The 26,593-nt window shown below is 37.8% G+C and overlaps 1 protein-coding gene across 8 annotated transcripts in view; it reads left to right on the forward strand.

Moving 5' to 3' along the window:
* The window catches only part of mppe1 (metallophosphoesterase 1), a 134,498-nt gene that overhangs the window by 50,139 nt on the left and 57,766 nt on the right, over positions 1-26,593 (forward strand). For all 8 annotated transcript variants that reach the window (XR_014029194.1, XM_081352692.1, XM_081352690.1 and 5 more), the window contains 3 exons: positions 13,447-13,515; positions 13,684-13,806; positions 14,620-14,760. Coding sequence is in view for 7 of the 8 variants with exons in the window: in XM_081352692.1 (XP_081208818.1) it covers positions 13,447-13,515; positions 13,684-13,806; positions 14,620-14,760 (333 nt within the window). In the remaining variant the exon portion in view is untranslated. The remainder of the gene's footprint in view (positions 1-13,446; positions 13,516-13,683; positions 13,807-14,619; positions 14,761-26,593) is intronic.

Below are 26,593 nucleotides of genomic sequence, written 5' to 3' on the forward strand. Positions count from 1 at the left end.
TCTTATAGGGTGACCAACCGTCCTGTTTTCCCAGGACATGTCCTGTTTTCAAGTCCTGTCCTGGCCGTTCTGTCTGTTTTTTATAAAGTGATGAAAATGTCCTGGTTTTCATTATTTTTCATTGGGCCATTAAGTGTGTACTTTAAATACACGCTTGCCTTTGCACACAAAACATATGAAATCGGCTTCGGCTTCGCCCCTTCTTGTTATCATCAGCGCGTTCCTCAATCCGCAGCAGCAAGCAGAGAGCACGTCAGAATACAGAGGCCTCTGTGTTTGTGTGTGTGTGTTCATCTCAGCCTCATTGGTCTGTCACACTGCTCGTCAATGTCAGAATATTTGAAATGACCAATCAAATCAAAGTAGGCGGACTTTACGTTCACAGACACAGAATTTAAATTTTAGCAGCGTGCGTGACTCGACCAGGACTCGACGGCCGACGCTTCAGTTTACGGTCAAGTGCGAGATAAGATGTAAGTAGCTAACAGTGTAAAAAAAAAAAAGCCCAAATGTAAATTCACAATGATTTACAGAGAAAATTCCCGTTTTTTCGTTTCGGTCGGGATCCGTGTAAAGCAGAATGCATGAACGGCAAAGATGGAACGTACGTTTCAGTGTCAAATAAAGGTGCTAGCGACCTAGAAGCCCACATAAAGAAAGTATAGGCTACAAGAGAACATCGGGAGGATTGAAATTGTTTGTTTACTAGTAGATTGTAGTAGATTTTTAACCTGCTATGGCCATGAAAAGAAATAGTGTCATGTAAAAGGTGTTAAAAGCTAAACTTTTTTTAATAGTAGGCTATTCTATTGTTGCGGGCCAAACATTGAATGGAAAGGATGTATTACTTTATGTATTAAAGTACAATAACATAGTTGCAAGGTTGTGAATGCATTTGTCAAGTATTTTTTGATGCATTCACCCCAACCACGCCCCCACCCCTTAACCACGCCTCCCAAACCACGCCCCCGTCCTGTTTTCTGAAAACTAAAATATGGTCACCCTAGGCTCTTAACATCCTTGATGTGTCATTACAAGTGCACAGAAAATGTGAGTCATCCTGTTTTTCGGTTGAAGTCCAAAGTAGTCGATTGCCGAGTTCACGCGCGTGATAAACCTATGCGCGTGAACTCTGCAATCGACTACTTTGGACTTCAACCGAAAAACAGGATGTAAACAGGTATTTGCGCTGGCTTAAATAACATAATTTTTATACATATCTTTCACATCTACTGCAGTCAGATCCACTCGTGTTCACTCAGAAGGAATCACTCACATTTTCTGTGCACTTGTAATGACACATCAAGGATGTTAAGAGCCTAAAAGCAGGTTTAGTACTTGCCCCATTGAAGTCAACAGGGTGCAAATTTTAAAAATAGAATAACTCGGTGTAGGCAACACCGATTTTTGTCGTTGTTCTCTGTACTGACAGCACTCCAAATGTACAAAAAAATGAGCTCAATGTTAAAATTGACCGGAGTTCTCCTTTAAGCACTGGATGAGGTCTGCTCACTCTGCTGGAGAATGACTCTAGGCGCAACGTGCGTCGAACGCGTGTTCCACAACAACAACAACAACAACAACACTAGGCTGCCCACAGATGCGCTCGCCTAATAATCGGCTTGATACACTTGGATATTGGCCGATGCCGATTATGTTAAAAATGCAAAAAAATCGGCCAATTAATCGGCCGACCGATGAATCGGTCGACCTCTAGTTTTGAAGACAATAAACATGATTGCAATGATATTTGAGTTACCTGTGTTTTTCAAGCCATGCCAGGTATTTCCATAATAATAGATTATATTTATAATGTAATGCTAATCTATATAGACTGTCATTGTGCAGAATACCATACAATAGTATATTTTCTGTCTGATTTTTTTATCTGAAGCCAAATTAGATCACAGAAGATTATTTAAAATACTCTCTTCCGTTATAAAGTAGGTTTGGAGCACAAACATGGTTTTAATCTCATAAATTGTCGTGTATTGATGGTGTGCTAAGCTAACATGCTAGCTAGCCCTAGGTGCACCTGCCACCTAAAAGTTATACTTTTTTATGATTTTTTAATGCTTTCTGAAATGTTTCTTTATTCAATAAATGCATTTGATACAGTTTAAAATGTGAGGTGAACTTTGAGAAAAGAAATTAGGGACTGAAACCCTATGAATAGCCTGTGAATAGCCAGTCGTTAGTAACTATAATGCAGACAAAAGAAATGCATATTTCGAGCCATAATCAGGCTGGAGAGGTGTGAATGTGTGCAGGGGGAGACTGAGACTGAATGGGATTCGTTTGCACCACAAAACAATAGAGACAATATACTGGATAGATGCTTAGAAGATGGCAATAAACATCAGTTGCATTTTAGAGTCAAATCAAAATAAAGTAATTTGACATGGTCTTGAAAAACATTTAACTAAATACAGAGTTTTGGACTTATCATCTTCAGATTTTAAACATAAAATGTTTAGACATGTGGCTTTAGCTGTAGTGCTTTTCTAGATTGCTACAGTGCCAACTTCAATTTTATTTTCATGAGGATGTTTCATAAAAATTAATTTCTAATAACTTTACAAAACTTTCAAGCTATTTGTAACATTTTTTTTCATTATGACAATAATTAATTCTACATTTACAATAAACTGCCAGGTGTCAGCTTTCAAATGAGATCATACTTGTGCTTTTAGTACAAAGGGTTCATGAACTGTATCTGTTTCAGTTTGGGTATGTCATTTCTGGGGATTTTTCAAAAGTGGGGTTGCAGCTTAACAGGTTAAAAGTGCTAACTTTACAGTCTTACTTTTTGTCCCCACAGCAATCTTAGTTTGACGTGTAATAGGCACCAGATTAGTTGGGTTTCCTGTACGGCTATTGAAGGCCTTAGACTTTATATCTTGTAATAGAACAGCAATAGAGAAAGATACAGGCACACTAGGTTCCCGCTTGTTCTGTAAACATTTGAGAAAGTTACTGTTATCATAGCTGGGACCCAACACATATCACTGAGAGCTGGTATCAGTTGTTTTTGGTTCATCTCGAGCAGATGGAGGAGGGTGTGGGCTAGGGATGGGATGATACACTTAAACTCACGATACGATGCACCTCGATATGCCAGGGTCACGATACGATACGTCACGATACGATATCAAAAAAGAAAAAAATATTACTGTATAACAACAACTTATTTATTTTTGTTTCAGCTGCACACAGGGAAACACAAGGCCTAACTGGCCAAACACAAACAAGAACACTCCCTTAGTGCTGCTCTAATCCTAGGTTAAGTTATCTCAGGACTGGTTCTTCAAAAAAAACTAACATATCAACATGTTCTGGTGTAATCAGTGATCTTTGAGCAGACACAATGTCTCCTGCTGTGGAAAAGACACGCTCACTGGGCACTGACGTAGCAGGAATGCAAAGGTAGGCTTTGGCAAGGGGGGCAAGTATGGGGTAAGCATATGCATTAACTTTCCACCACTCAAGTGGACTACTGTTGAGTGGGATAGGAATCCCATTTCTGTAGGAGAGTATCTCCATTTCAATCCCTCTGCTGGACTGCACTGTCTCAACAACAGTAGTGTTGGAGCTCCCAAGGAGATCTTCTAACGCTGTCTTTTTTGGTGGGGGAGGCTGTGTCACGTCCTGCATCTGCCTTTCTCCTTCCACTGGCTCTTCCTGGCTCTGCTCTGCTCCCTGTGCTGCCTCAAACATGACCCTGGCCTGCTCTGCTGCTGCCCCTGATGTTGAAGCACTGGCCCTAGTGGTTCTTTCATCTATGTCACTGGTCTGAAAAAAAATAAAATAAAACTAGCTCAAACATTTCTGTCTTTCAATCCTTCACTCCCTCCCTCTCTCACAGACACACGCACACAGAGACTCTCTCTCTCTCTCTCTCTCTCTCTCTCTCTCTCATCGACTAATAAAAAAACAAAAAAACAATATGAGAAATAAGTTTTCGGGCTCTGGCCTACACATACAGAGTTACACACACGCGCAGGGCACCTAATTTTTTTTTCAATAAAAGTTAGCCTACCTGGTTGCGCTGCTCATGAAGTGCTGAAGCTTTTTCACGTATTCGGGCATAGACGGACTCGCGTTGTTCATCATTCAGATGGGACAGGCTTTGGAATCGTGGGTCAAGCGCAGTGCACTCCTGCAGCATGTCATTACAGTCCCTAGAGTACCGGTCCGAGATGTCGAGTAGAATAGCGCTTTTCATGTTGGCGATGGTCTGTGTGTCATTTTCGTCTGGTGACATGCTTTGCTCGATCATGAACTTCAGTGGCATTATCAGTGAAACAGTGGGCTCTTTTTCATCACAGACAACTGTTGTGGCTGTCTTCAGTGGCTTAAGCAGTTTCACTATGTCCTCGACATCTGATATATCAGTGTTATCCAGTCAATTTCTCTCGCATTCCTTCGGATTCCTGGGCAGCTCAGCGCTGCTGAGACAGCTGCTTGTTGCTCCAGGTAGCGCGCCAGCATGTCGTATGTGCTATTCCACCTGGTCGGGACATCGGTGATGAGTTTATGCCGAGGCAGCTCTAACTGGGTTTGCTTGTTGGTCAGGAAGGCGGTGGCCGTGGTGCTCTTGTGAAAGAATGTAGTTATTCTTCGCACACGACCAAGAAGGCGCGCAATGCGGGATACAGCCAAGCCTCGCTTACTGGCCAGATTCACAACATGCGCTAAGCACTTGATGTGAGGGTGAAGACCGCTCTCTCTCACAGCAATGTCCATGTTGCTCGCGTTGTCTGTGACACAAGCAATGGTGGTTTGTGGCCTCGTTAGCTCCCACTCACTCAGTGCATTTCTCAACACGTGAGCTATGTTAACACCAGTATGACTTTCACTTAGCTCACGAGTTTGCAACACAAAGCTTTTTCTCTCCCATTTCTCGTTGATGACTTCTGCCGTGATGGTTATATAACTCTGTGTTGCACGCGAGGTCCAGCTGTCGGTGGTCAGGGCGACACAGTCGGCATTTTTTAGATACTCTTTCACGCTTTGTTTGGTTTCATTGTAAATTTCCGGGATTACCTTCTCTGAAAAATGTCCTCGACATGGCATCTTAAACTTGGGCTCCAGCACATTGAACATTTGGATGAATTTTCTGTTCTCTACCATGTTAAATGGAGCCATATAGTCCGCTATGAATTCGCCAATGAGCCTGGTTATCTGTTTTGCACGCGGACTTGACGGAGGTAGAGTTGGTGTCAGCGCTTGTTTCATGGTCAGCTGTCCCTTCGGTAGGCTCGTTTTCTCCGGGGCCGTCTTCACATTTTTATGGTGACGTTGAAGGTGGTGGTTCATGTTTGATGTGTTGGATGTGGTGTACGGAATGACAGCATGGCATAGCTTACACACAGTCTTAGTCTTGTCAGTTACTCTATTGCCGTCTTTGTCTTTTTTAACCCTCTGGGGTCTGGGCTGTTTTTGGGGTCCTTGAGATGTTCTGACATGCCCTGACATTTGTGCTTTTTTCAGTTGCTTATAAACATATTAATGGCAAAAAAATTACACACTATTTAGCACAAACAGGGCTACCATAATATGTGAGCAACAAGAATGTACATGTCTGCATTTTTGAGAGAATAATGTTTATGCATGGTTATTGAAAAAAATAAAAAATAAAGTTTCTGAAATAAGGCCATAAAACACATTCTAAATATGTGCCAATAAGACTTTTGTCTAATGGATGTCATCACCTAGTGTTTTTTCTTCAAAATGATGTGAAAATCACCCTGCCTTATCATTCACATAACACAATACATTGATTTGAATTTTGCAAAGCACTTTCTGTTTGGAAAGGCAATATGCGGAGTGGGCGTCAACGATCATGCATATTTAGTGGTCCACACCTGAAGAGACAATGGGGCCCGCATACTTAATGACCCTTTCATTCAGGTGAGTCACTGAGCCACAAGAATGCAAGAGCAACAGTTGGAAGCATCTCAATTTTTATTTTTCCACATATTGTGCTTGCAATTTGGCCTATAATATCCAAGGAAAACATGTCTAGTAATTGTGCAGTTAATTCTCATACTGTATTTTCAGTTTTGGAATATTTATCCTCTCCCCAAATTTGTCACTAATAAAACACAATAAAAATTATTTAAAGAAAAGGCTTATATTTACCTTTTAATAGTTTGTTTACATCTACCTTGTAAATATATTTTTTTATTAAAAAGGTTACAATTACAGCAACAATTCAAGTGTAATCTTTCTTTGTAAAAACTAAAGTATACATTTTATCATACATATTTCAAAGGTAAGGATTTGATTGATTATTTGATAACTTTATTTTTGACAAAACATACTATATTTAACATGAGCAAATATTGGCAAACAAAAGCTTATCTGAGGTGGCAGATATTTTACAGTAAAAATGTATAATCTATCCAAAACTAATCAACGAAATGTTGTCTTTCATATGTCTGTAACATAGGTCTTTCATTTTTATTATAAGAAATATAAATGTTAATTTGCAGTTTAATACGTTGCTTATACAAATACATTTTATTTCAACATATTTCAGTCGATTTTTACTCAGTATAGCAATACAGTTTGCTAAAACCGAAACATTTATTCACAAACAGAAACGCCTGACTGTAACGTTGTTTTTATGAAATACTAGGGCATATAAATGTTAATTTTCAGTTTAATACGTTGCTTATACAAATAGCCTACATTTTATTTCGACATATTTCTGTCGATTTTTACTCAACTCAGTATAGCAATACAGTTTGCTAAAACATCATCGTTCATTCACACAGAGACGCAATTTAAATTTAAACTGTCTTTTTGCGAGCTGTGGTAAACAGCGCGCATCTCTGCGGCTGCCGTTCATTCATTCACAGAAACGCGATTAACTTGAGAAGGAAAAAAAACTTACTACATATTCGGATCCTCTCTCCTGCAATACCCGCACTCTGAGGTAGATTCTCCATTATTATTATTCCTCACAGCGCTGCCAGATGGTGTAAACACGTAGGCTACAATGATATGAATAAACTTGTGTTTTCTCGAGCTGATATGGGGGCGTTCACAGGTTTGCTTGGATTGCCTCAGTAATTTGCGTTTGAATAGCACGCGCTCTCCGTGGGCGGAGTCACATTACCTTTGAATGAGCTCTAATTAGCTCGACTGGAATCGCTCTCTTTTAATACAGATTTCACAAGATGAGAATATTTGTTTTTTATATAAATTACCTCATTTAAAAGAAGATAATTCAAGCTTCATGCCTGTGTGTCTGTATGCCTGTTTGACTGAGTATTCGCTGAGTTACAGTTCATTTTCGGACGCGTTTCAGAATGGTCTTCACTGACAGAGAGAAGGCAGAACTCGCATCACGTTTATTTTTCTTTTTTTGGCAAAAAGCACAACACTTTGTTTTTATTGTGAGTATACACAAAATAATACACATTTAACAGAATCGATTGATGTATGAAACTTGCTTGTAATATCAAAGTCCACAGAGCAAAATTAATTTCTTTTGAACTGAACTGAAAAAAAGCGAGCTGGTATCGCCGGCGATACCGTCGACCCCAGGGGGTTAATGAGAAAGCCAAAATACTGCCAGACATATCAATTTCGACCTCATTTGACTCCATGGTCGGCTGTTTGGGGGCAAGGCAGTTGGTGCTAATGCTAATATTTGTTAGCTCGCTGTAGACTGCAGTGTTGTTGTTGCAACTTGCAACATGCGCTGTCTTGACGTGACGACGTACCGCACCGTTCCCCGGATATAATTTTTTTTTTTCATTTAGTTTTACCCTGCTTGATCAGCAGATGGTGCTGCCAGCCTGCCACCATAGACTGTATGTCTGCCCCATATACATACACACACAAATAATACACTAAATTATTTATATACTACGCAAATCATGCAGCAGTGCCATCTATCTTTATTTCGCGATCCATTTTTTTCGACCTCGATGCGTTTCATCACGTTTTGTATCGCAATATTTTGTCAAACGATGTTTCGTCCCATCGCTAGTGTGGGCCCTGGCGTTGTGGCAGAGGCCGACGAGCTCTCACAGGAGGAGGGGGAGGGCAAGCTGGGCCCGCAGGCTTTGGTGGTTGAGGTGCCTGCCGTTTTTTGGTTGGTATCTGGGGGCTTGCAGCAAAAGAGTGGGATAGTTTGGTTCTAGCATACACCAGATCCTCCATTTTCTGTGAGAAGCACAGAAGTGGAGATGCTGGAGAGAGGGATAAAGTGTCTGGTGAAAGGGGCTGTTGCTCTGGTGTTATCGGAGGCTGTAATATGCTGTCCTGGCTTCCCTGGCTGTCCAGGAAGTCATCCTTGGGTGCTGAATCTTGGAGCAGTTCTAATATGTCTGTCTGTGGTGAGCTCTGTGGGCAGGGCTCAGCTGAGATTGTGTCCGTGAGCAGAGGTTGTTGTGGCGGAGTGGTGTTATCATTGTCCTTGTGTGATATGTCAACCGCATGTCCATTTTGCTGCTGAAGTGAAGTCCTGTGGTCTTTCATACTGTGTCCAGGTGTGTGTGTGCCGTTCAGATTGGCACACACTGCAGAAGGATGATTGAGAAGTATCAAGTAGAGAAGTAGATATTGTCCTTTAACACTCTTGAACCAAGTTTGTTTGGGTGATGGCCATCCTGATGAAACAGTTGTCTCTGACTCTAGAAAAGATTGAAGTTATCAATGAAGTTCACTCCTTTTATATTGCAGTTTTTTTGCAGCCACGTATTAAGCCCAAGCAACCGTGAAAACCTGTTTGTTCCTCTTGCTGGGAGTGGTCCACTGATGAATGTTTGAACTTTCAGTCTTATTAGTGTTTCAAAAAGTTCGTTGAAATCCTTCTTAAGGAGTTCTGACTGCTCTTTATGAGTGTCATTCTTCCCCACATGAATGATGAGTCGATTTGCAGTCTTATGTTTCATCAGAATGTTCTGAAGTTCCCTGTTTATATCAGAAGTTGTTGCTTGTGGAAGGCAGCACGTAGTTGTATCCCTGCTGCTAATGTTTCTGATAATGGAGTCCCCCACTATCAGAGTCCTGGGCTCGGCTGCGCTCTGAGCTGAGTGCCGCTGTCTGCTCGACCTTGAGCGCCAGTTAGCATCAGTGTTAGCTATTGGCCCATTCAGTCTGTGATCGATCACATTCATCACATTTGGGGATTCCTCATTTACATTCATTAGTACTTCAAATCTGTTCTCAAAATGTATAGGCGGTGGTAGGAGACCAGTGTTTGCAATCCTTGTCAGAGCTGTATCTGGGGTAGAGGATGCTACTGCGGCAATATGTGATGCTCGTGACAATCTGATGTCTCGAGTGCCTTTGGGTCTCGCTCCCTGTTTGTGCCATCAATTTGTAAGTCGGTCGGCTTGTTTCTCTACCTGTCGAGGAGCACTAGTTTCATGGGACTCACCGGCTATATGCTGAGGTTGTCCATGATGAAGCTCTGTTGTGTGTTCCGTCTGGTTTGGTGGTCCCGCAAGTAACTTTGTTTCAAGAACTGCAATCCTTTGTAAAAGTCTGTGGCAGTTAGTGCAGCAAGTAGATTCTTGAACCTAATTCTCAAATCCTTATAGAGTTCTTTGTCATGAAGTGCCATGTTGAACAACCAGTGGTCAGTATGAGAGAATTGTACTCAAAGCACACATTTTAACTGGCATTGACTACTCTAAAATATATCCAAGTTTATTTTCTATTGTATTGTCCCTTGAGAAGATATACTAAAATGTTTGCTGAAATGTGAGGGGGTGTACTCATTTTAGTATATCTTCTCAAGGGACAATACAATAGAAAATAAACTCTGATATATTTTAGAGTAGTCAATGTCAGTTAAAATGTAACCATATATATGGATATATATATATGTATGTGTAAGGGATAATCCACGGCTAGCTGTGCATTAAACAATTTTTAATTCATGATGTTGAAGCAAAGAACCACCGGACACAAAGCCTCCACGGAGTGCATTCAAATTGTTTAATGCACAGCTAGCTGTGGATTATCTCACTTGTACCATGGTCATTTGCCAGCATTGACAAGTTAAAGCTGCTATTGATGTTTACAGCACTAAATTTGACTGGATGGGTTAAAATGATTATTATAATTAGTATCTAAGTCTTGAATATTATCAGATAGCTTTTTTATCCTATTTCTCTTTTCCTTATTAACATAAACAGAATAAGAGATTATCTGTCCTCTTAAAAAGGCCTTCAAAGATTGTCAAAGTAAAGAATAAGAGATTGAATCGGTCGAATTAGTAGGGAGGAGAAAATCATCTGGTTAGTAAGGAGAAAATCATCTATTGAAGTAGCAATATACTGAAAATAAATGCTGAATCAGATAGAAGTAGAGAATTGAGCCTCCATGGTGGTCGAGAAGTGTGATGAAAAAATAAAAGTGTCAATGCCAACTCATAAGTAAATAATTAGACACGAAAACAAGTATGGCAAGTAGCCGTGTAATAAGCGGGATAATGTAAATCCAGCCGGTTGTTATCTCAGAATAAACCCCCAATGTGAAGATGTCTTGCATCAGCCTGAAGGTGGTTTATTCTGAGATAACCAGCTGGATGTACATTATCCATTAATTGGGGCATATACATTTACCAATACTACTGGCGTTTGTGAAATTTTCCCTTTTACAATTGCATATGTACCATTCACATCAGAAATTACATTATCAATAGAAAAAGGCACAGTCTTAATCAAAATAGATTCCAGTGCACTCACCACACACCAGCTTTAGGTAGAGAGGAGAGAGAGAATGATTGAGGCAATTCAGTTGATGGGAATTAGGTGGCCTTGATTGATAAGGGCCAATGGAGGGAAAGTGGCCAGGACACCGGGATTACACCCCTACTCTTTAGGAGAAGTGCCATGGGATTTTTAATGACCACAGGGAGTCAAGACATCAGTTTTAACGTGTCATCCGAAGGACGGTGCTTGTTACAGTATAGTGTCCCCGTCACTATACTGGGGCATTAGGACCCACACAGACCACAGGGTGAGCACTCTCTGCTGGGCTCACTAACACCTCTTCTAACAGCAACCTAGTTTTCCCAGGAGGTCTCCCATCCAGTTACTGACTCAACCCTGCTTATCTTCAGTGGGCAACCAGTCTTGGGCTACAGGCTGATATGGCTGATAATCCAATCCAAGGTTGTTAATCGATAGTCTATGCGTTTGTTAAATTCATCATTTTGCATTATTCAAACTTGCTTATATTTACTTAAATAAAATTATATATATTATATTATATTAATTTATAATAAATATATTATGATTATATTTTACTTATTTTTTTTATTTATAATTGACAACTAATATGTGTATTTTTTTTAAGAAATACTTCCAGCATACATTTAAATTGTGCCCTAAGCATCCTAAGCCAATGAAGGTGAAGTATGTAGTCGCTCCTCCCTCAACTCAAACATCACTAATACAGCTCATACGGTTGCTTGTGAAGGCATGTCTCAACAGGTAAATGTAGGCTACTTTCAATAAAAAGTCTAACATATTAGGAATACTTTTAGCTATTTTGCTATTTGAACTGATATATTTATTGATATTATACAATTACTTGATTGTAGTTTGAGTTCTACAAAACTTTGCTCATTAGAGTTTACACAGAACAGTCCACAAAAATACACATATTAAAAGGTTAGGTCACATATTTATTATGGAAATAAATACAAATGAAAAAGGGCATTAAGATAAGTTTTGAGCTACAAACAATAACTTTACACTTATTTGAATTGACCTGTGACATCCTATGACATGCAGTAATTCTAAATTGAAATGTTTATCATAAACCACATCTTATGATCACACATAAAATAAAACAGTAAAAATAATAATAATAATTTTTGGACTTCTCTGTGAGTCTAACAGTAAGAGGGAGTTTCCTTTAAAAGATAATTCCTTTTGGCACGATTATGCACTGCTGTAACCTGTTTCATAATACTGTAGCTATCAGTGAAGATTTAAGATTGACATTGCTATGAAAACCACATCAGGGGCTGTATTTAAAAAGAATGTTATCTTGCCACTATCTTAGCTAGGAGTTTTAGTTTAAAGCCTATTCACAAAACTCATAAGAGCAAGTGTTACTAAGCAACTCTTAAAGGAGAACTCCGGTCAATTTTAACATTGAGCTCATTTTTTTTGTACATTTGGAGTGCTGTCAATACAGAGAACAACGACAAAAATCGGTGTTGCCTACACCGAGTTATTCTATTTTTAAAATTTGCACCCTGTTGACTTCAATGGGGCAAGTACTGAACCTGCTTTTAGCCTCTTAACATCCTTGATGTGTCATTACAAGTGCACAGAAAATGTGAGTGATTCCTTCAGAGTGAACACGAGTGAATCTGACTGCAGTAGATGTGAAAGATATGTATAAAATGATGTTATTTAAGCCAGGGCAAATACCTGTGTTTACATCCTGTTTTTCGGTTGAAGTCCAAAGTAGTCGATTGCCGAGTTCACGCGCTTAGGTTTAGTTACCTATGATCACGCGCGTGAACTCGGCAATCGACTACTTTGGACTTCAACCGAAAAACAGGATGTAAACACAGGTATTTGCGCTGGCTGAAATAACATCATTTTTATACATATCTTTCACATCTACTGCAGTCAGATTCACTCGTGTTCACTCTGAAGGAATCACTCACATTTTCTGTGCACTTGTAATGACACATCAAGGATGTTAAGAGGCTAAAAGCAGGTTTAGTACTTGCCCCATTGAAGTCAACAGGGTGCAAATTTTAAAAATAGAATAACTCGGTGTAGGCAACACCGATTTTTGTCGTTGTTCTCTGTATTGACAGCACTCCAAATGTACAAAAAAATGAGCTCAATGTTAAAATTGACCGGAGTTCTCCTTTAATATAAGAGTAAGGCACGGTTGACCTTGTTACCATGGAGAATGCCACTTTTTCTGAGCAAGTTTCCCTCACTCAATTAAACTAACGCATATAGCGATGAATAATAATACAGAACCGCCAAAGATAAGACAAAGAAAGCCAAACAGGAGTAACTGCACTTAAAATACCCTTGCGATACAGGTGATTCCTTTTTAAAAAGTCAATGTCATTGTAATATTCCACTATATTGATTTGGTTGTGACACGTATTGACAACGGCAGCCGTGCTATGGATCGTTTCTGATATTCTCTTAGGGATTTAGAAGTCCTCATGAGGACTTAAGCTGTCTTAGATTTAGGATCTACTTTTAGCGTTAAAATCCCTTGTGAATTTCTATTAAAAGACAAATGTACAAGTCCTAAAAAAATTAAGAGCGACACACCCCTAATTATTAAGAGTTGCTCCTAAATTTCCACATTAGGATACATTTTTAGCCTTAAGATTTTTTTTTTGTGAATATGTTATGAATATGTGAAAATGTTGTGATGTTGACTTATTCTATTGCGGTTGTTCTTGTGTACTTTTAACTCTGTTAGGGTTCACAGCATGATGGCCAGTGCAGGGACACAGAGAATTTTGCCCCAACAGCGCCTGTTCTACTACAGGTGAGATAGTGTGCATTTTTCTGTATATATCACAATAACCAAAATTATTTTTTATTATTCACATATAGTTGTAGTAATGTATAGTATTTTATGGTATTTCAAATAAGTGCATTTCTTTAGAAATTGTAGTATTTTCTTCACTGTAATAATGGCATTGATGTTTCCTAGCATTACCCTCTGTATAGAGTGAGTGATGCCATGTGTACAGGTGTAGACGCAGCCCCTCTGGATGAACGGTACCAGCTGTTTCGGGAACGTTATGATGTTATATCTAAGAATGCCTCCAAAAAGGTAAAAACAAGATGCTCAGTAAGCACAAACACAAGCAGTGTTGGGAGTGTTACTTCTAAAAGTAATGTGTTACAATATGGTGTTACTCCCCCCCCAAAAAAAATAATAATAATTTGTTACTTTTTTATGGAAAGTAATGCACTACATTTGCGTTACTTTCTCACCTTAGCTAGCTGTGGCTCTCACTTATCTCTTTTAGACCAATATAGTGTTATGCTGAGCTTGCTTGTTGAAGACTATATCAGACTCAAGCCCGTAATTAAATAAGGTTGTCACTCCTGAAACTTTGTAGTATACATAGCTGTTGGTCTTCTTAGCAGCATGAAAAACAAAACTTTTAATGAAATTGTGAAATGAAATATATACAGCAAAAAATGCTTGGCTGTCAATTGCAAAAATAGTTATAATCAAAGAAACAGACTACACTGCACAGTGAATATCTTATTTACTGTGTCTACACTTTATTTGTCATAATTAGAACATTTGTGAGTGTGTAGAACTTGGTTAGTAACCCGGATATGGTGACACGTAAAGCTTTCCTAAATCATATGTTTTATCTGATTGTTTGACATCTATACAACTTCTGGGAGTCAGGGTGCACGTTTATATCAAACCATGTGCAAACGAATGATCGCTTTTGAGGAAGAGCTGCATTTGACAAAGTCTTGAGGATCATGGCATCAACTCTTTCAAAGATATTCAGATGTCGTTGATTTGAGGGACTTGAAGTACACTCTATATCAAGTTCTTGACCAGAATAAGCCAAAAACATTAATATGAATAATAAAAGCAGACAATCTTCTTCAATAACAGCTCTTGTGGTGGTTCAAGCCCCGCCTCATTCTGAGTGGCCACACTCACAATGGCTGTGAGGTACTGCATGAGAAACTCTACCCTGAGATCAGTGTCCCGTCCTTCAGTTGGAGGAACCGCAACAACCCCAGCTTCATCCTGGTAATTAAAGCATGAGTTTTAATTTTGTTCGTCCTCATGTCACTTCAAAGCTATAGGTTTTATTTTCCATGGAACACAGAGATGACCGCATTGCACTGACCACATAATGGTTATGTTGAAGTAAACCCCAGTATGGTAGCAGCCAATAAAAAAAGAATGAATAATTAATCAGTCGTTTCATTTCATCTGTCAGAGCATGACCATATCAAAACCCTTTGACATAGTGCAAAGTTAAACCCTGCTGGACCAGATAGATAAGAAAAAAATGCATCAAATCGGGCAATATGGCATTACCTACATTCTCAACAGAGGACTGAATCTCAGGGTCCTTTCACACTTGGTTTGATTGCCTGGTCTGAACCCAAATTCGATTGCCCACCCTCCCCCTGCTGGATTGTGTTCACACTGTATTGTTTGATTCGCAGCCGCTGTTTACCCCTGTTGCTTGATGGTAAAACAATAAAGGCGAAGCCGTCAAAATGTTTTGCGTTTTTTGCTTTGCTTACAAAGAGTAGATTAGCACATAATGGCACTTCTGTCTATTTGCCGCAAATGTTCTAAAGAATGCGGGAGACCATTTTTGCTGAAGCTGAGCAGAAATTAGGGTAACACTTTATTTTAAGGTGACGTAGTTACACATTACTACATGTACTTACTATAGTAATAGCAGTAAATTATGCGTAATTACTAGGGGTGTAACGATTCATCAACTACATCGATGTATCGATTTATATTCCTATGATCCAACTACATCGATCTGTGCTCGGCAAGTTGGCCTTCTGGACGACATATATCGATCTAACATCGTTTTAAAAGGTAATGAATCGATTGTATCGATACTAGGAAATAACGCATTGGATTTAAGCACGTCAGACTTTATATGGATGTTTTTTCTTAGCACTTTTAATGATAAAGGCGTTAAACGTTACTCGATTCAGTCTGCCTATCTGTGACGTCGTCGCCATGCGTGACGCGCCAGCAGCAGCGCAAAGACATCAAGCAGCGCAAAGTCTCTCACCTCAGAAAAACGGACTTTCCTGTCCTCTCAGCCGCTATACTGCAGTACCGCGCACTCTTCTATTGCACGCGCAAATGCGGCGGAGCGCGCTGTAGACCTATATCGCTTCACTATATATAAAGCACAAAATAAACTACAAGCATGCAACGTCGTTACGTTTTAAATTAGAAAAAAAAAACATGTTGTCAAGATTCAGTATCTGCGCTCAGATGATGTTGTCAGGCTATATGTCCGTGTCATTATTCTACCATTATTATCATAACTTGTAACGAAATAGTCTCTCACCTCAGAAAAACGGACTTTCACGTCCTGTCATCGTTATACTGTGCTTGTAGCGCGCACTCTTTAATTGCACTCGCAAATGCGCCGGCGCGTGCTGTATCACTTCACTAAAGTGCAAAAGAAATACGAGCATGTACATTAGTAAATTAGTAAGTCACGAAATAAAAGTAAAATACCAATAAATTACGTTATTGGTACGTCATGTGTGTTGCTATTTATCAGGAGCAGTTTCCATGTTTCTTTACCCGTTCTTCTAAGTATTGTGTATCACCATGTTAGCCTAATTGTTGTTGTTTCCATAACAAAATGCCACTTACTGGTTATTTTGTATATTTTTATATGACTGTGGTGGCTCATACCAAGATTGTATTAACAAAAACTAGTTTGGGACTGCTATTTGCTTAACCTCGCAGTGCCTACTGTTTATCAGTATTTGTCATATTCTTACAATTTTCTTTGTATGTTAAGTAAAGGGGGACAGAACTTGTGTGTCAACAATTTTTGTGTAAACAAATGTATTATAATAGGCCTATATAATTCCTAAAAAGCTGGGTCGCGGCTTGATGACCATGGGGAAATGTGGGTCCCATGGCCAAACTATTCAAAACATCATTCAATGTTGTGATAATCGTAATTAATAATCGCAATTACAATTTCAAGGGAATAATCGACAATTATGATTTTTGTCATAATCGTGCAGTCCTACGTTATTCAAATAAAATGTCAATGCATTTGACATTAATTGTTGTTTACTTGTTTGTTTATATCCATAATTAATTGATACCTGATTCCCTTACAAGAATTTTTGGCTAAAAAGTCACTGAATCGATTTCAAGTCACTGAATCGTTTCGGATCGTATCGTTCTAAATTAACCAATATCGTCCTTGAATCGTATCGACAACCACGAATCGCGATACGAATCGAATCGTTGTTAAAACGAATCGTTACACCCCTAATAATTACAGGTAACAACCCTAAACCAAACCTAAACCCTAACCATAACTCTATAGTAAGTACATGTAGTTAATTAATATTACTTAAGTCAAGTCACCTTTATTTATATAGCGCTTTTTACAATACAGATTGTATCAAAGCAGCTTCACAGTGATAACATGAAAATAATACAACAAAGTTTGTTTCTAGAATAAAATTGCATCATCGTCCACCTTAAGTAAGGCCGATCAATAATATTGTTGAATATTAAATGTGCCCAACTAAACAAGCCAAAAGCCAAGGCAACAGTGGCAAGGAACCAAAACTCCATCAGGTGACAGAATGGAGAAAAAAACCTTGGGAGAACCCAGGCTCAGTCGGGGGCCAGTTCTCCTCTGGCCAACGAGCGAACAGTAAATGATTATGATCCAGGCAGCATTACAGGTCAGAAGTCAGATTGGTCGTGTCGATGAGGCCTTCACAGGGCTGATGAGGCTGGCATTTCAGGGATACGTCATGGATGGGTCCAGGTGCAGGTCCACCATCTGATCTGGATACGGCCGGGATCCAGCTGACTTGAGTAAACAGGGAGGGACTAGTTGACACTTCAGGACTGCGTTGTCATCATGTCCAGGCGCAGGTCTTTCATTGGATCTGGATACGGCCTGGATCCGGCGGACTGCGGTAAACCTCGGATAAACAGAGAGACTAATAGCGTAGACGCCATCCTTATTATGATGTTACAAGTACATCAGGATTTATGGGGAGTGTTCCTGGTTCCGGCTGACCTAAACTATGCAGCCTAACATTGAATTATAAAAGTCTATAGTGTGTTATGTGTATGCTAAGTCAAAGAGATGTGTTTTTAGCCTGACAGAGTGTGTCTGCTTCCCGGACAATGTTAGGAAGATTGTTCCAAAGTTTTGGTGCTAATAGGAAAAGGATTTACCACCTGCAGTCGATTTTGATATTCTAGGTATTATCAACTGGCCGGAATTTTGAGATCGCAATAGACGTGAAGGACTATAATGCGTTAAGAGCTCGCTCAAGTATTGTGGAGCTAAACCATTTAGTGCTTTGTAAGTGATCAGCAATATTTTAAAATTTATACGATGTTTAATAGGGAGTGTTGACAGAATCTGGCTTATATGGTCATACTTCCTGGTTCTAGTAATAACTCTAGCTGCTGCATTTTGAACCAGCTGTAGTTTGTTTATTAAGCGTGCAGTGCAACCACCCATAATAACATTACAATAATCTAGCCTTGATGTCATGAACGCATGGACTAATTGTTCTGCATTTTTCATTGACAGCATATGTATCATATATTTTTAAGATGAAAGAATGCGGTTTTACAGATGCTAGACACGTGACTTTTAAATGAATGATTGGTATCAAAGAGCACACCCACGACAAAGGTTTGACAGAGCAGCCATCAAGGCCATGTCCACACTAATACGTTTTCGTTTAAAAACGTATCTTTTTCTCTCCGTTTTGGCCTTCCGTCCACACTGAGATGGCGTTTTTATTAATGAAAACGAAGCTTTTTTGAAAACGCACTCCAAAGTGGATACATTTGAAAACGCAGTTTTCGCGTTGTAGTGTGGACTGTGAAACCGGTGGTATTTAAAAACGATGACGTAAATTTAGTCATGTGACGCATATTGTACCAATAGATATTCATGTTCATACCAGTATTGTGCCTGTTATGTGCTATTCACTTTCACACTGTTGCTAAAAATATTCTACATTGCACACTCTTCATATCACAGTCCTGCAAAGATGACAGTTTACTCAAATTTGCTGTCCTGCGGTAAAACATGAGAGCAGTTGCGTTTTAGACCAAACATATGGTGTCTGCGTGCGACCTGGACCGCATCAGTGAATGGTGAGATATTTTACTAAATAAAATTATATTCATTATATTTTAATTAATAACTTCATTATTTATTTTTCCATCTGAATCATGTCAGTGATCTTTTGTGGGGTTTTACGCATGCGCAGTAAAGGTGAATTTAGCGTTTTCAGGCGTTTTTCAAAAGTTTCTCATCCACACTGAAACACTAGTGTGGACAGAGAGCGTTTATAAACGAAAACGCCGTTTTCAAATGTATCAGGATTAATGTAGATGTAGCCCAAGTGTTAGACAGTATTCTAGATTATTACGTGAGGACATTTTTTGTCCAATAATTAGAATCTCTGTTTTTTCAGAATTAAGTAGTAGGAAGTTGCTAGTCATCCAGTTTTTATATCAGCTATGCATTCTGTTAATTTTGTGAATTGGTAAGTTTCGTCAGGTATAGAGCTGTGTATAGAGCTGCGTATTATCAGCATAACAGTGAAAACTAATGCCATGCTTCCTAATGATATCTCCCAAGCGTAGCATATGTACAGAGTGAACAGCAACGGTCCTTGTACTGAGCCTTGTGGTACACCATACTGAACTTGTGATCGTTAAGACATCTCAACAATTTTATGCAGCTGATGAACGATAAAAAAACATTGACAGCCAATCAGAATCCACCCTGCTGTAACAAACTTGAGCATTTAAAGTGACAGACAAGCATACCTTTAGAATAAGCAGAACAATATCATCCTCTGGTGTGGACGCTAATATAGTTATTTTTATAGTTATCGTTCTTGGTGTGAACAGGCCTTAAGGCTGCAATTGTGAAGTTTTTAATTGTAAATAAAGATAAAATAATAAAATAAATTATAACACTATATATATATATAACAGTATATTATATACTGTAGATATAATAATAATAGTAATAATAATAATAATAATTAGATATATATAATTATATACTTTTATTTTGTGTAATTTACAACGTAACGGCGTTGCATGCTCGTAGTTTCTTTTGCACTTGATCAGTGAGGCGATTCAGCGCGCGCCGCTGCATTTGCGCGTGCAATTGAAGAGTGTGCGCTACGAGAACAGGATAACGGCTGACAGGACAAGAAAGTCCGTTTTTTATATATAATATATAAAATATAGTAAGTCAAGTAATATTTTCTGTCTTTTTATATATATATATATATATATATATATATATATAAAAGATAGAAAATATTACTTCACTTACCTTATTCTGATTTTATGATACACTCAAAATATTCCACAACAAATCCTTTAAATTTAATGTAAAAATAAAAACGAAAGTAAGCAGTGTTGGGCTCACGTAACCCTCTCATTAGAATCAAAATGTTTCAACATTTGCGATGTATTTGGATGCTAAACTATTCTTTATTATAGGCTTTGTACTTCAGACGTGTTCCAATATCGCCAGAAAAAATCATCCTCTTCACATGCGCTAAAATGTGCTTGGAAACATCACAGTGGAGCGGTGCTTACTGTGAATGTACGAATTGTACTACTGACTATTTAAACAGAGCAGTGTAATTTTTATATGTTAGGTTGACTATTTTATTATTATATTTTATTAAGGCTATAATGAACAGGCTGCGATGTCAAGATTGCAATGCTGGTGTGTGTGTGTGTGTGGCGCGGGCGTGATTGAACAGTGGACACATACTCCGTCATTTTGTTCATACAGGACGACATTCAAACTGCAAAGTGTTAACTTATATTTGTGTACAGTCGCAATAAAACACAACATTGTGCTTTTGTAAAATAATTTCAAGCAATCCGCCCCCCGAAAGGCGCTAATTTTAAAATTAAACTAAAATGCTCACGGCTGCATGGGAATTCATAACGGTGCGCGTCCACGGTGAGGAACGAGCAGAACAGAGTCAACGTTTTTTAGTTCATTCCTACTTCCATAGGAATTCATTGAAAACGCTCGCTCTGCACCATTATCAATGTCCATGCGGGCGAACATATTTTACTTTCGTTTTTAAGTTAGCGAATCTAAAGCCCCCAGCGGTGTCACACGTCGATTAACCCGGTGGTAAAATAATCTCAAAATAATGTGACATACCTAGTATATTTTTATATAGATACAATAGGCCTACCTGATTTTGAACACAAGAGGGCAGTATAACACTATGTATGACTTTATTTATTTATTTTTTGGACTAAACAACTATTCTGGCTGTTTTTAACCCTCTGAGGTCGACAAACGCGTGGGCGCGTTTTGCTGGATTTTCTCCACATTGTAGCCCTATAAACTTAAATTACTCAGTCATTTATAGTCATACAGAAAAAAGAAATATAAAAAAAGAATCTGTGATATTTCTCCTTTTGTATGTGTCCACTTACAATCAAACCAAAACATTGTGCTTTTGTAAAATAAAGAAAATAAACAGGGTGTGCGTTCTGCCTCTCTGTCGCGGTGAACTTTTTTTTCTTGAGCACGTCTATAAACTGAAACAAAACTCAGCGAATACTTGTCACACATTTGTGAGCCATATACCTTTATAAACATTTAAGTGTGTACTTTTAAATGATCGGATTCAAAACGAAAATAAATATTCTCTGTTTAAGTAATTTGTATAAAACCAACAAGATGTCCAGCTTCTCAAACGCTTCCTCATTACAGTTAATTTGGCCACGCCCACTCGCGCAAAAGATATTCACATGCAACTCTCCACATGGAACGCGGACTCGCTCATTACCTCAACAACAAAACACTTCACTTCACTTTTCGTCGAGTTTGAAAGACGTGCCTGAGCTTACATTGGATTTAGGATACCTCAGAAGAAGAAGAACGTGATTTGAAGACAAGAAAGATGTAAGGTAAGAAATTCTTACATATTAGTTTGTTATTGTTGCATAAATGTCACGTTGCAGTTGAACTGTTGCTAGATATATGGGGAATATTATAATATTTAGACCCGTGTTTACTGTTACTGTGTTTGTGGATATCTGCTCAAACGTAGATATGTATATTGTAACCATAATGTTTTATATTTGAGCGCGATCGCGTTTGAATGTTTAATATTTTGCTGCGCGATCGCGTTTGAATGTACTGTATCATATTTTGGATGAAAGCAAAACGCACCAAACGGCTTCATGTTTTTATTATTATCTCATTTCATATCATCATAACGGATGGAAACATTTGAAGTAACATGATAATCAATATATTTTTCTCTAGCTTAGTTGTTACTGAAATCTTTTGGAAGATTTATACTGCTATAGGTTATTTATTGTTGTTATTATTTTATCCGGCACTGCGCATATACCTTATGCCTACAAGGCACAACAAACCTGGTGTTCATTATATTATATATTGTTGGAAACATTTGTGTGTGTGTGTGTGTGTGAGTGTGTGTGTGTGTGTGTATTCTGTGAATTTTAAAAAGCAATTTTAACCAGAAAAATCTAATATTTATTTCCAAAATCGTGCAGGCCTTTCTCTTGATATCAGTATGTTCACTTTTTTTTTTCAGGGCCCAGATGCCACTGAGGACTTCAACATTCACATGAGTCTCTGTACGTGAACACGGTAAAGTGAAAATCTTGGAAATGAAAGGTATGTACAATGTTTTTAGGAATGGCACAAAGGTCTCTGTCTTTGAAGTGCTTTTTTGGCATTTGTTGTGTATCTTTGGATTATGTTGTGTTGTAAATAAATCCAAACAATTTAAAAGCCATTCTTTTTTAAATCTCCTCATTTACAGTATTGTGCAAGGTTGCTCAGAATGAAAGGGCCTGATAGCTCCTAATAGGGCCGTTAGGGGAGGTATTTTGTCTTTATCAGGTGAGAAAAGCTTACATATTAATGAGCTCCCGCATAAAGCTTTCTAACACAAAACACGTCGTAACATTTTTAAATCAATATATTGTCTTATCTGAATGAGCAGTCAGGGTGATTTTCACATAGTTTTGCAGCAAATATTCTAGGCTACGTCATACAATTTTCAAAAGTCTTGTGAAAAAATAATCAGTATGGGTTTCATTGCCTTATTTCAGTGAGAATTTTTTTTTTGTATTTTCACAAACTACGCATAAATGTCATTATCTCAAAACTACAAACTTTTACATACATGCTGCTGATCAGTGTTGGGTAAGTTACTTTAAAAAAGTAATTAGTTATAGTTACTAGTTACTTCTCACAAAAAGTAACTGCATTAGTAACTGAATTACATCATTACAAAAGTAACTAATTACCAGGGAAAGTAACTATTGCGTTACTTAAAAAAAAAAAAAAGTTTAAACATAAGAAATTTCTTATACCCCTAATATGAAATGTTAAATGAATTAAATGGACACTAAATAGAACATCTTATTATTATAAAACATTGTACACTAATCTACACTATTTTAATGTTGCTGTGGGACAATGGGAGAGACTAACTTAAATATTAAAATATTATCACTACTATAGTGGAACAACAAAATAATAGATGGTTTAGAACTTTTAATATTTATTGCACAGACCACAACTGCCAACAAAAAGTCTAAAAATAAATCATGCTTCTTAAGAAATGTACCAAAAATAAATAAATAGTGATAAAAAAATATACATACACTAGTGCATATAATTAAAATTATAAAACTCACACACCTTTACAACTGGTAGACATTCTGTATAGCCTACTTGAAGTATTTTCTTCCTCACAATAGTTTAACAAAAAGTGCTCTCAATATAATACTGAAAAATGTACCAACATAAATAATAATAATAAAATATAATCTTTTGGGGGTTTATTTTTATAACCTACAGAGAACGTCATCATCAGAGGTTATTTTAGCCAAATTCTAGTCATGTTTGCAGCACGTGTGTTTGAACGTTCGAATGTGTTTGAATGTTTGAACATTCCCTGCAGGTTATTTTGGAGTTTATGTTATAAACTAATTAAAACATTAAATATGATACCATCATACCAATATGCTACAGAGACGTTCTAATGTTGAAATGTGTCATTTATTTATAAATAAAGTATTTATGCTCGGACACATTCGGTCTCTCTCGGGCACTATCTAGCTAGCGCGTTCTCGGACACACTCGGTCTCTCTCGCGCAGAGTCGAGCGTGCTCGCGGCGTTCGCCTCGGTTATGTCCAGTCCGGCGCCTCATAAACACACACACCAGAGAAAAAACTGTGCAGCTCATATGGCTGAGAGAGAGCCTACTCTGATGAAAACCGCTTCAGTGAGCTCAATCATAGTAACGCCGCATTTTTATTGACAGTAACGGTAACGGCGTTATAGCGGAGGAAATAGTAATTAGTTTGATTACTCGTTACTGAAAAAAATAACGCCGTTAGTAACGCCATTTATTTATAATGCCGTTATTCCCATCACTGCTGCTGATATATTATTGTAGCAGAGTTTGTGCTGAATATCATGTCAGAGCATGTCAGAACACCTCCAGGGCCCAGAAAACAGCTCAGACCTCAGAGGGTTAAACTTAACTTAAACATAATTTTTAAATTTAAAAAAAAAAAGAATAAAATGGGTTTAGTTCTGATATTTGTATAAATTTTATATAGAAATAAATGGCGTACAATTACATTTTTAGAAGATATGAGGCTTTTAGTGTTTCCTTTTTTGACATTCCTTTAATCCCCTCACCATAGCAAAACCATTTGAGATATTTAATATCCGTTCACAATTTAGCATCTTTAATGTATTTTCATCATGTTGAAAAAGTTTGGTGTGAATAAAATAAACCACTTAGGAGGAGTGGGTAAAAATGCAGAGGCTGATTTTGCAAATAAATCCACTTTCAAACCAAAATATCTGACTTCCTGTTGGTCAGAGCTAATGACTGTAAATTAGAAAGTTGTCTGGCTTGATGAGACAAATATACGTACTGATTTTTGTAACTGTGGGTAAAACTAACCCCCCCACTTTTGTCAAAAGCATTTTGAAAGTGACACACTTCCTGCTACCAGTTGGTGGCGCTATAACTTTGACTCACAATAGTTACATCCATCTGATCGGCCTCTTACCAAGAACACACTGCTGAAGTTTCATCAAGATCAGTTAATGTATGCAGAAGTTATAACACTTCGTGTTTCTCTTTTCTCGCCATAAATTTGTGTCCTCGCCACGGCCAAAGCGTTCGAGATATCAAAAATTCGTCCGCAATTTAGCATCCTCAATTTCTTGACTTTATGCACACCGAGTTTGGTGGCGATTGAATTAATTCTCTAGGAGGAGTGTTTCAAATTCCACAGCAAGCGTTCTCCAAACAACCCATAGCCGACTTCCTGTTGGGCTGGCTTATAACTTAAGAGTGCAAAAGTTGTTCGGCCCGATGAGATCTATATGTGTGCTGAGTAGGGTGGCCCTTATTTTTAAAGTATCCAATTGTCATGCACTTAACCCTTCAAATTGTTCCTTTATATAAGAAAATATAGCATGCCAATTTTTATGGCAGTAACATAATAATTACTGGTAGCTCAATAGCTTTAACCCCCTGAGGTCGGCTATCGCGCCGGCGCGATAGGCTCGTTTTTTTTCCTTATCAGTGAAAAAAAAAAATGTTTTTTATCTTATATGCTTGTTATACATCAATCGATCCTGTTAAGTGTGTATTATTTTTGTGTATACTAACAATAAAAACAAAGTGTTGTGCTTTTTGTCAAATAAAGAAAAATAAACATGATGCGAGTTCTGCCTCCTCTCTGTCAGTGTAGTCCATTCTGAAACGCGTCCGAAAATGAACTGTAACTCAGCGAATACTCAGTCAAACAGGCATACAGACACACAGGCATGAAGCTTGAATTCTCTTCTTTTAAATGAAGTAATTCTTATAGAAAAAAAATATTCAGTTTATGTAATATGTATGCAAAGAGAGAGATGTCAGTCGTTCTCATCTCAGCTCATTAAGTTTTAATGTGACTCCGCCCACGGAGAGCACGTGCTATTCAAACGCAAATGTGATGCGATCCATACAAACCTGTGAAACGCCCACATCAGCTGGATAACACACACCGCGAGTTCACTTTCAGACTTATGTACTTTACGAATGCTGTGAGGAATAATACTGTCTTGATAATAATCCTGGAAAATTTACCTCAGAAGTTCTGGAAGTTTCATTTCGAGGAGCAAACGGATCCCGCTGAGGAATAGGTCAGTTCTATTTGCTTTGTTCTAATCTGAATGAATGAACGCACAGATGCGCGCTGTTGTGGAGCTACTACAGCTGGTAAAAATACTGTTTAAATATGAATCGCGTTTCTATGTATGAATGAATGAACAGCTTTTACCAAACTCTATTGCTATACTGAGATGAGTAAAAATTGACTACAAAATCGGATAGATTATAAAGTTTTTACTATAAAATACTGCCACATCAAATAAGCTTATAATGTTGCCAATTTCTTCTCATGTGAATTGAATTACGTATGATAAAATGTATACTTTAGTTTTTACAAAGAAAGATTACACTGGAAATATTGTTACAATTTTAAATGTTGTTGTAATTGTATAGCCTTAAAAAAAAAAAAAAAAAAAAAATATATATATATATATATATATATATATATATATATATATATATATATATATATATATATATATATATATATATATATATATATATACAAGGATAGATGTAAACAAAATCTTAAAAGGTCATTATAAGCCTTCTCTTTAAATAATTTTATCATGCTTTATTAGTGACACATTTGGGTAGAGAATATATTCCAAATTTGAAAATACAGTATGAGAACAATTAA

Source organism: Scardinius erythrophthalmus (genome assembly GCF_964197995.2).
Source record: "Scardinius erythrophthalmus genome assembly, chromosome: 22".
NCBI lineage: Eukaryota > Metazoa > Chordata > Actinopteri > Cypriniformes > Leuciscidae > Scardinius > Scardinius erythrophthalmus.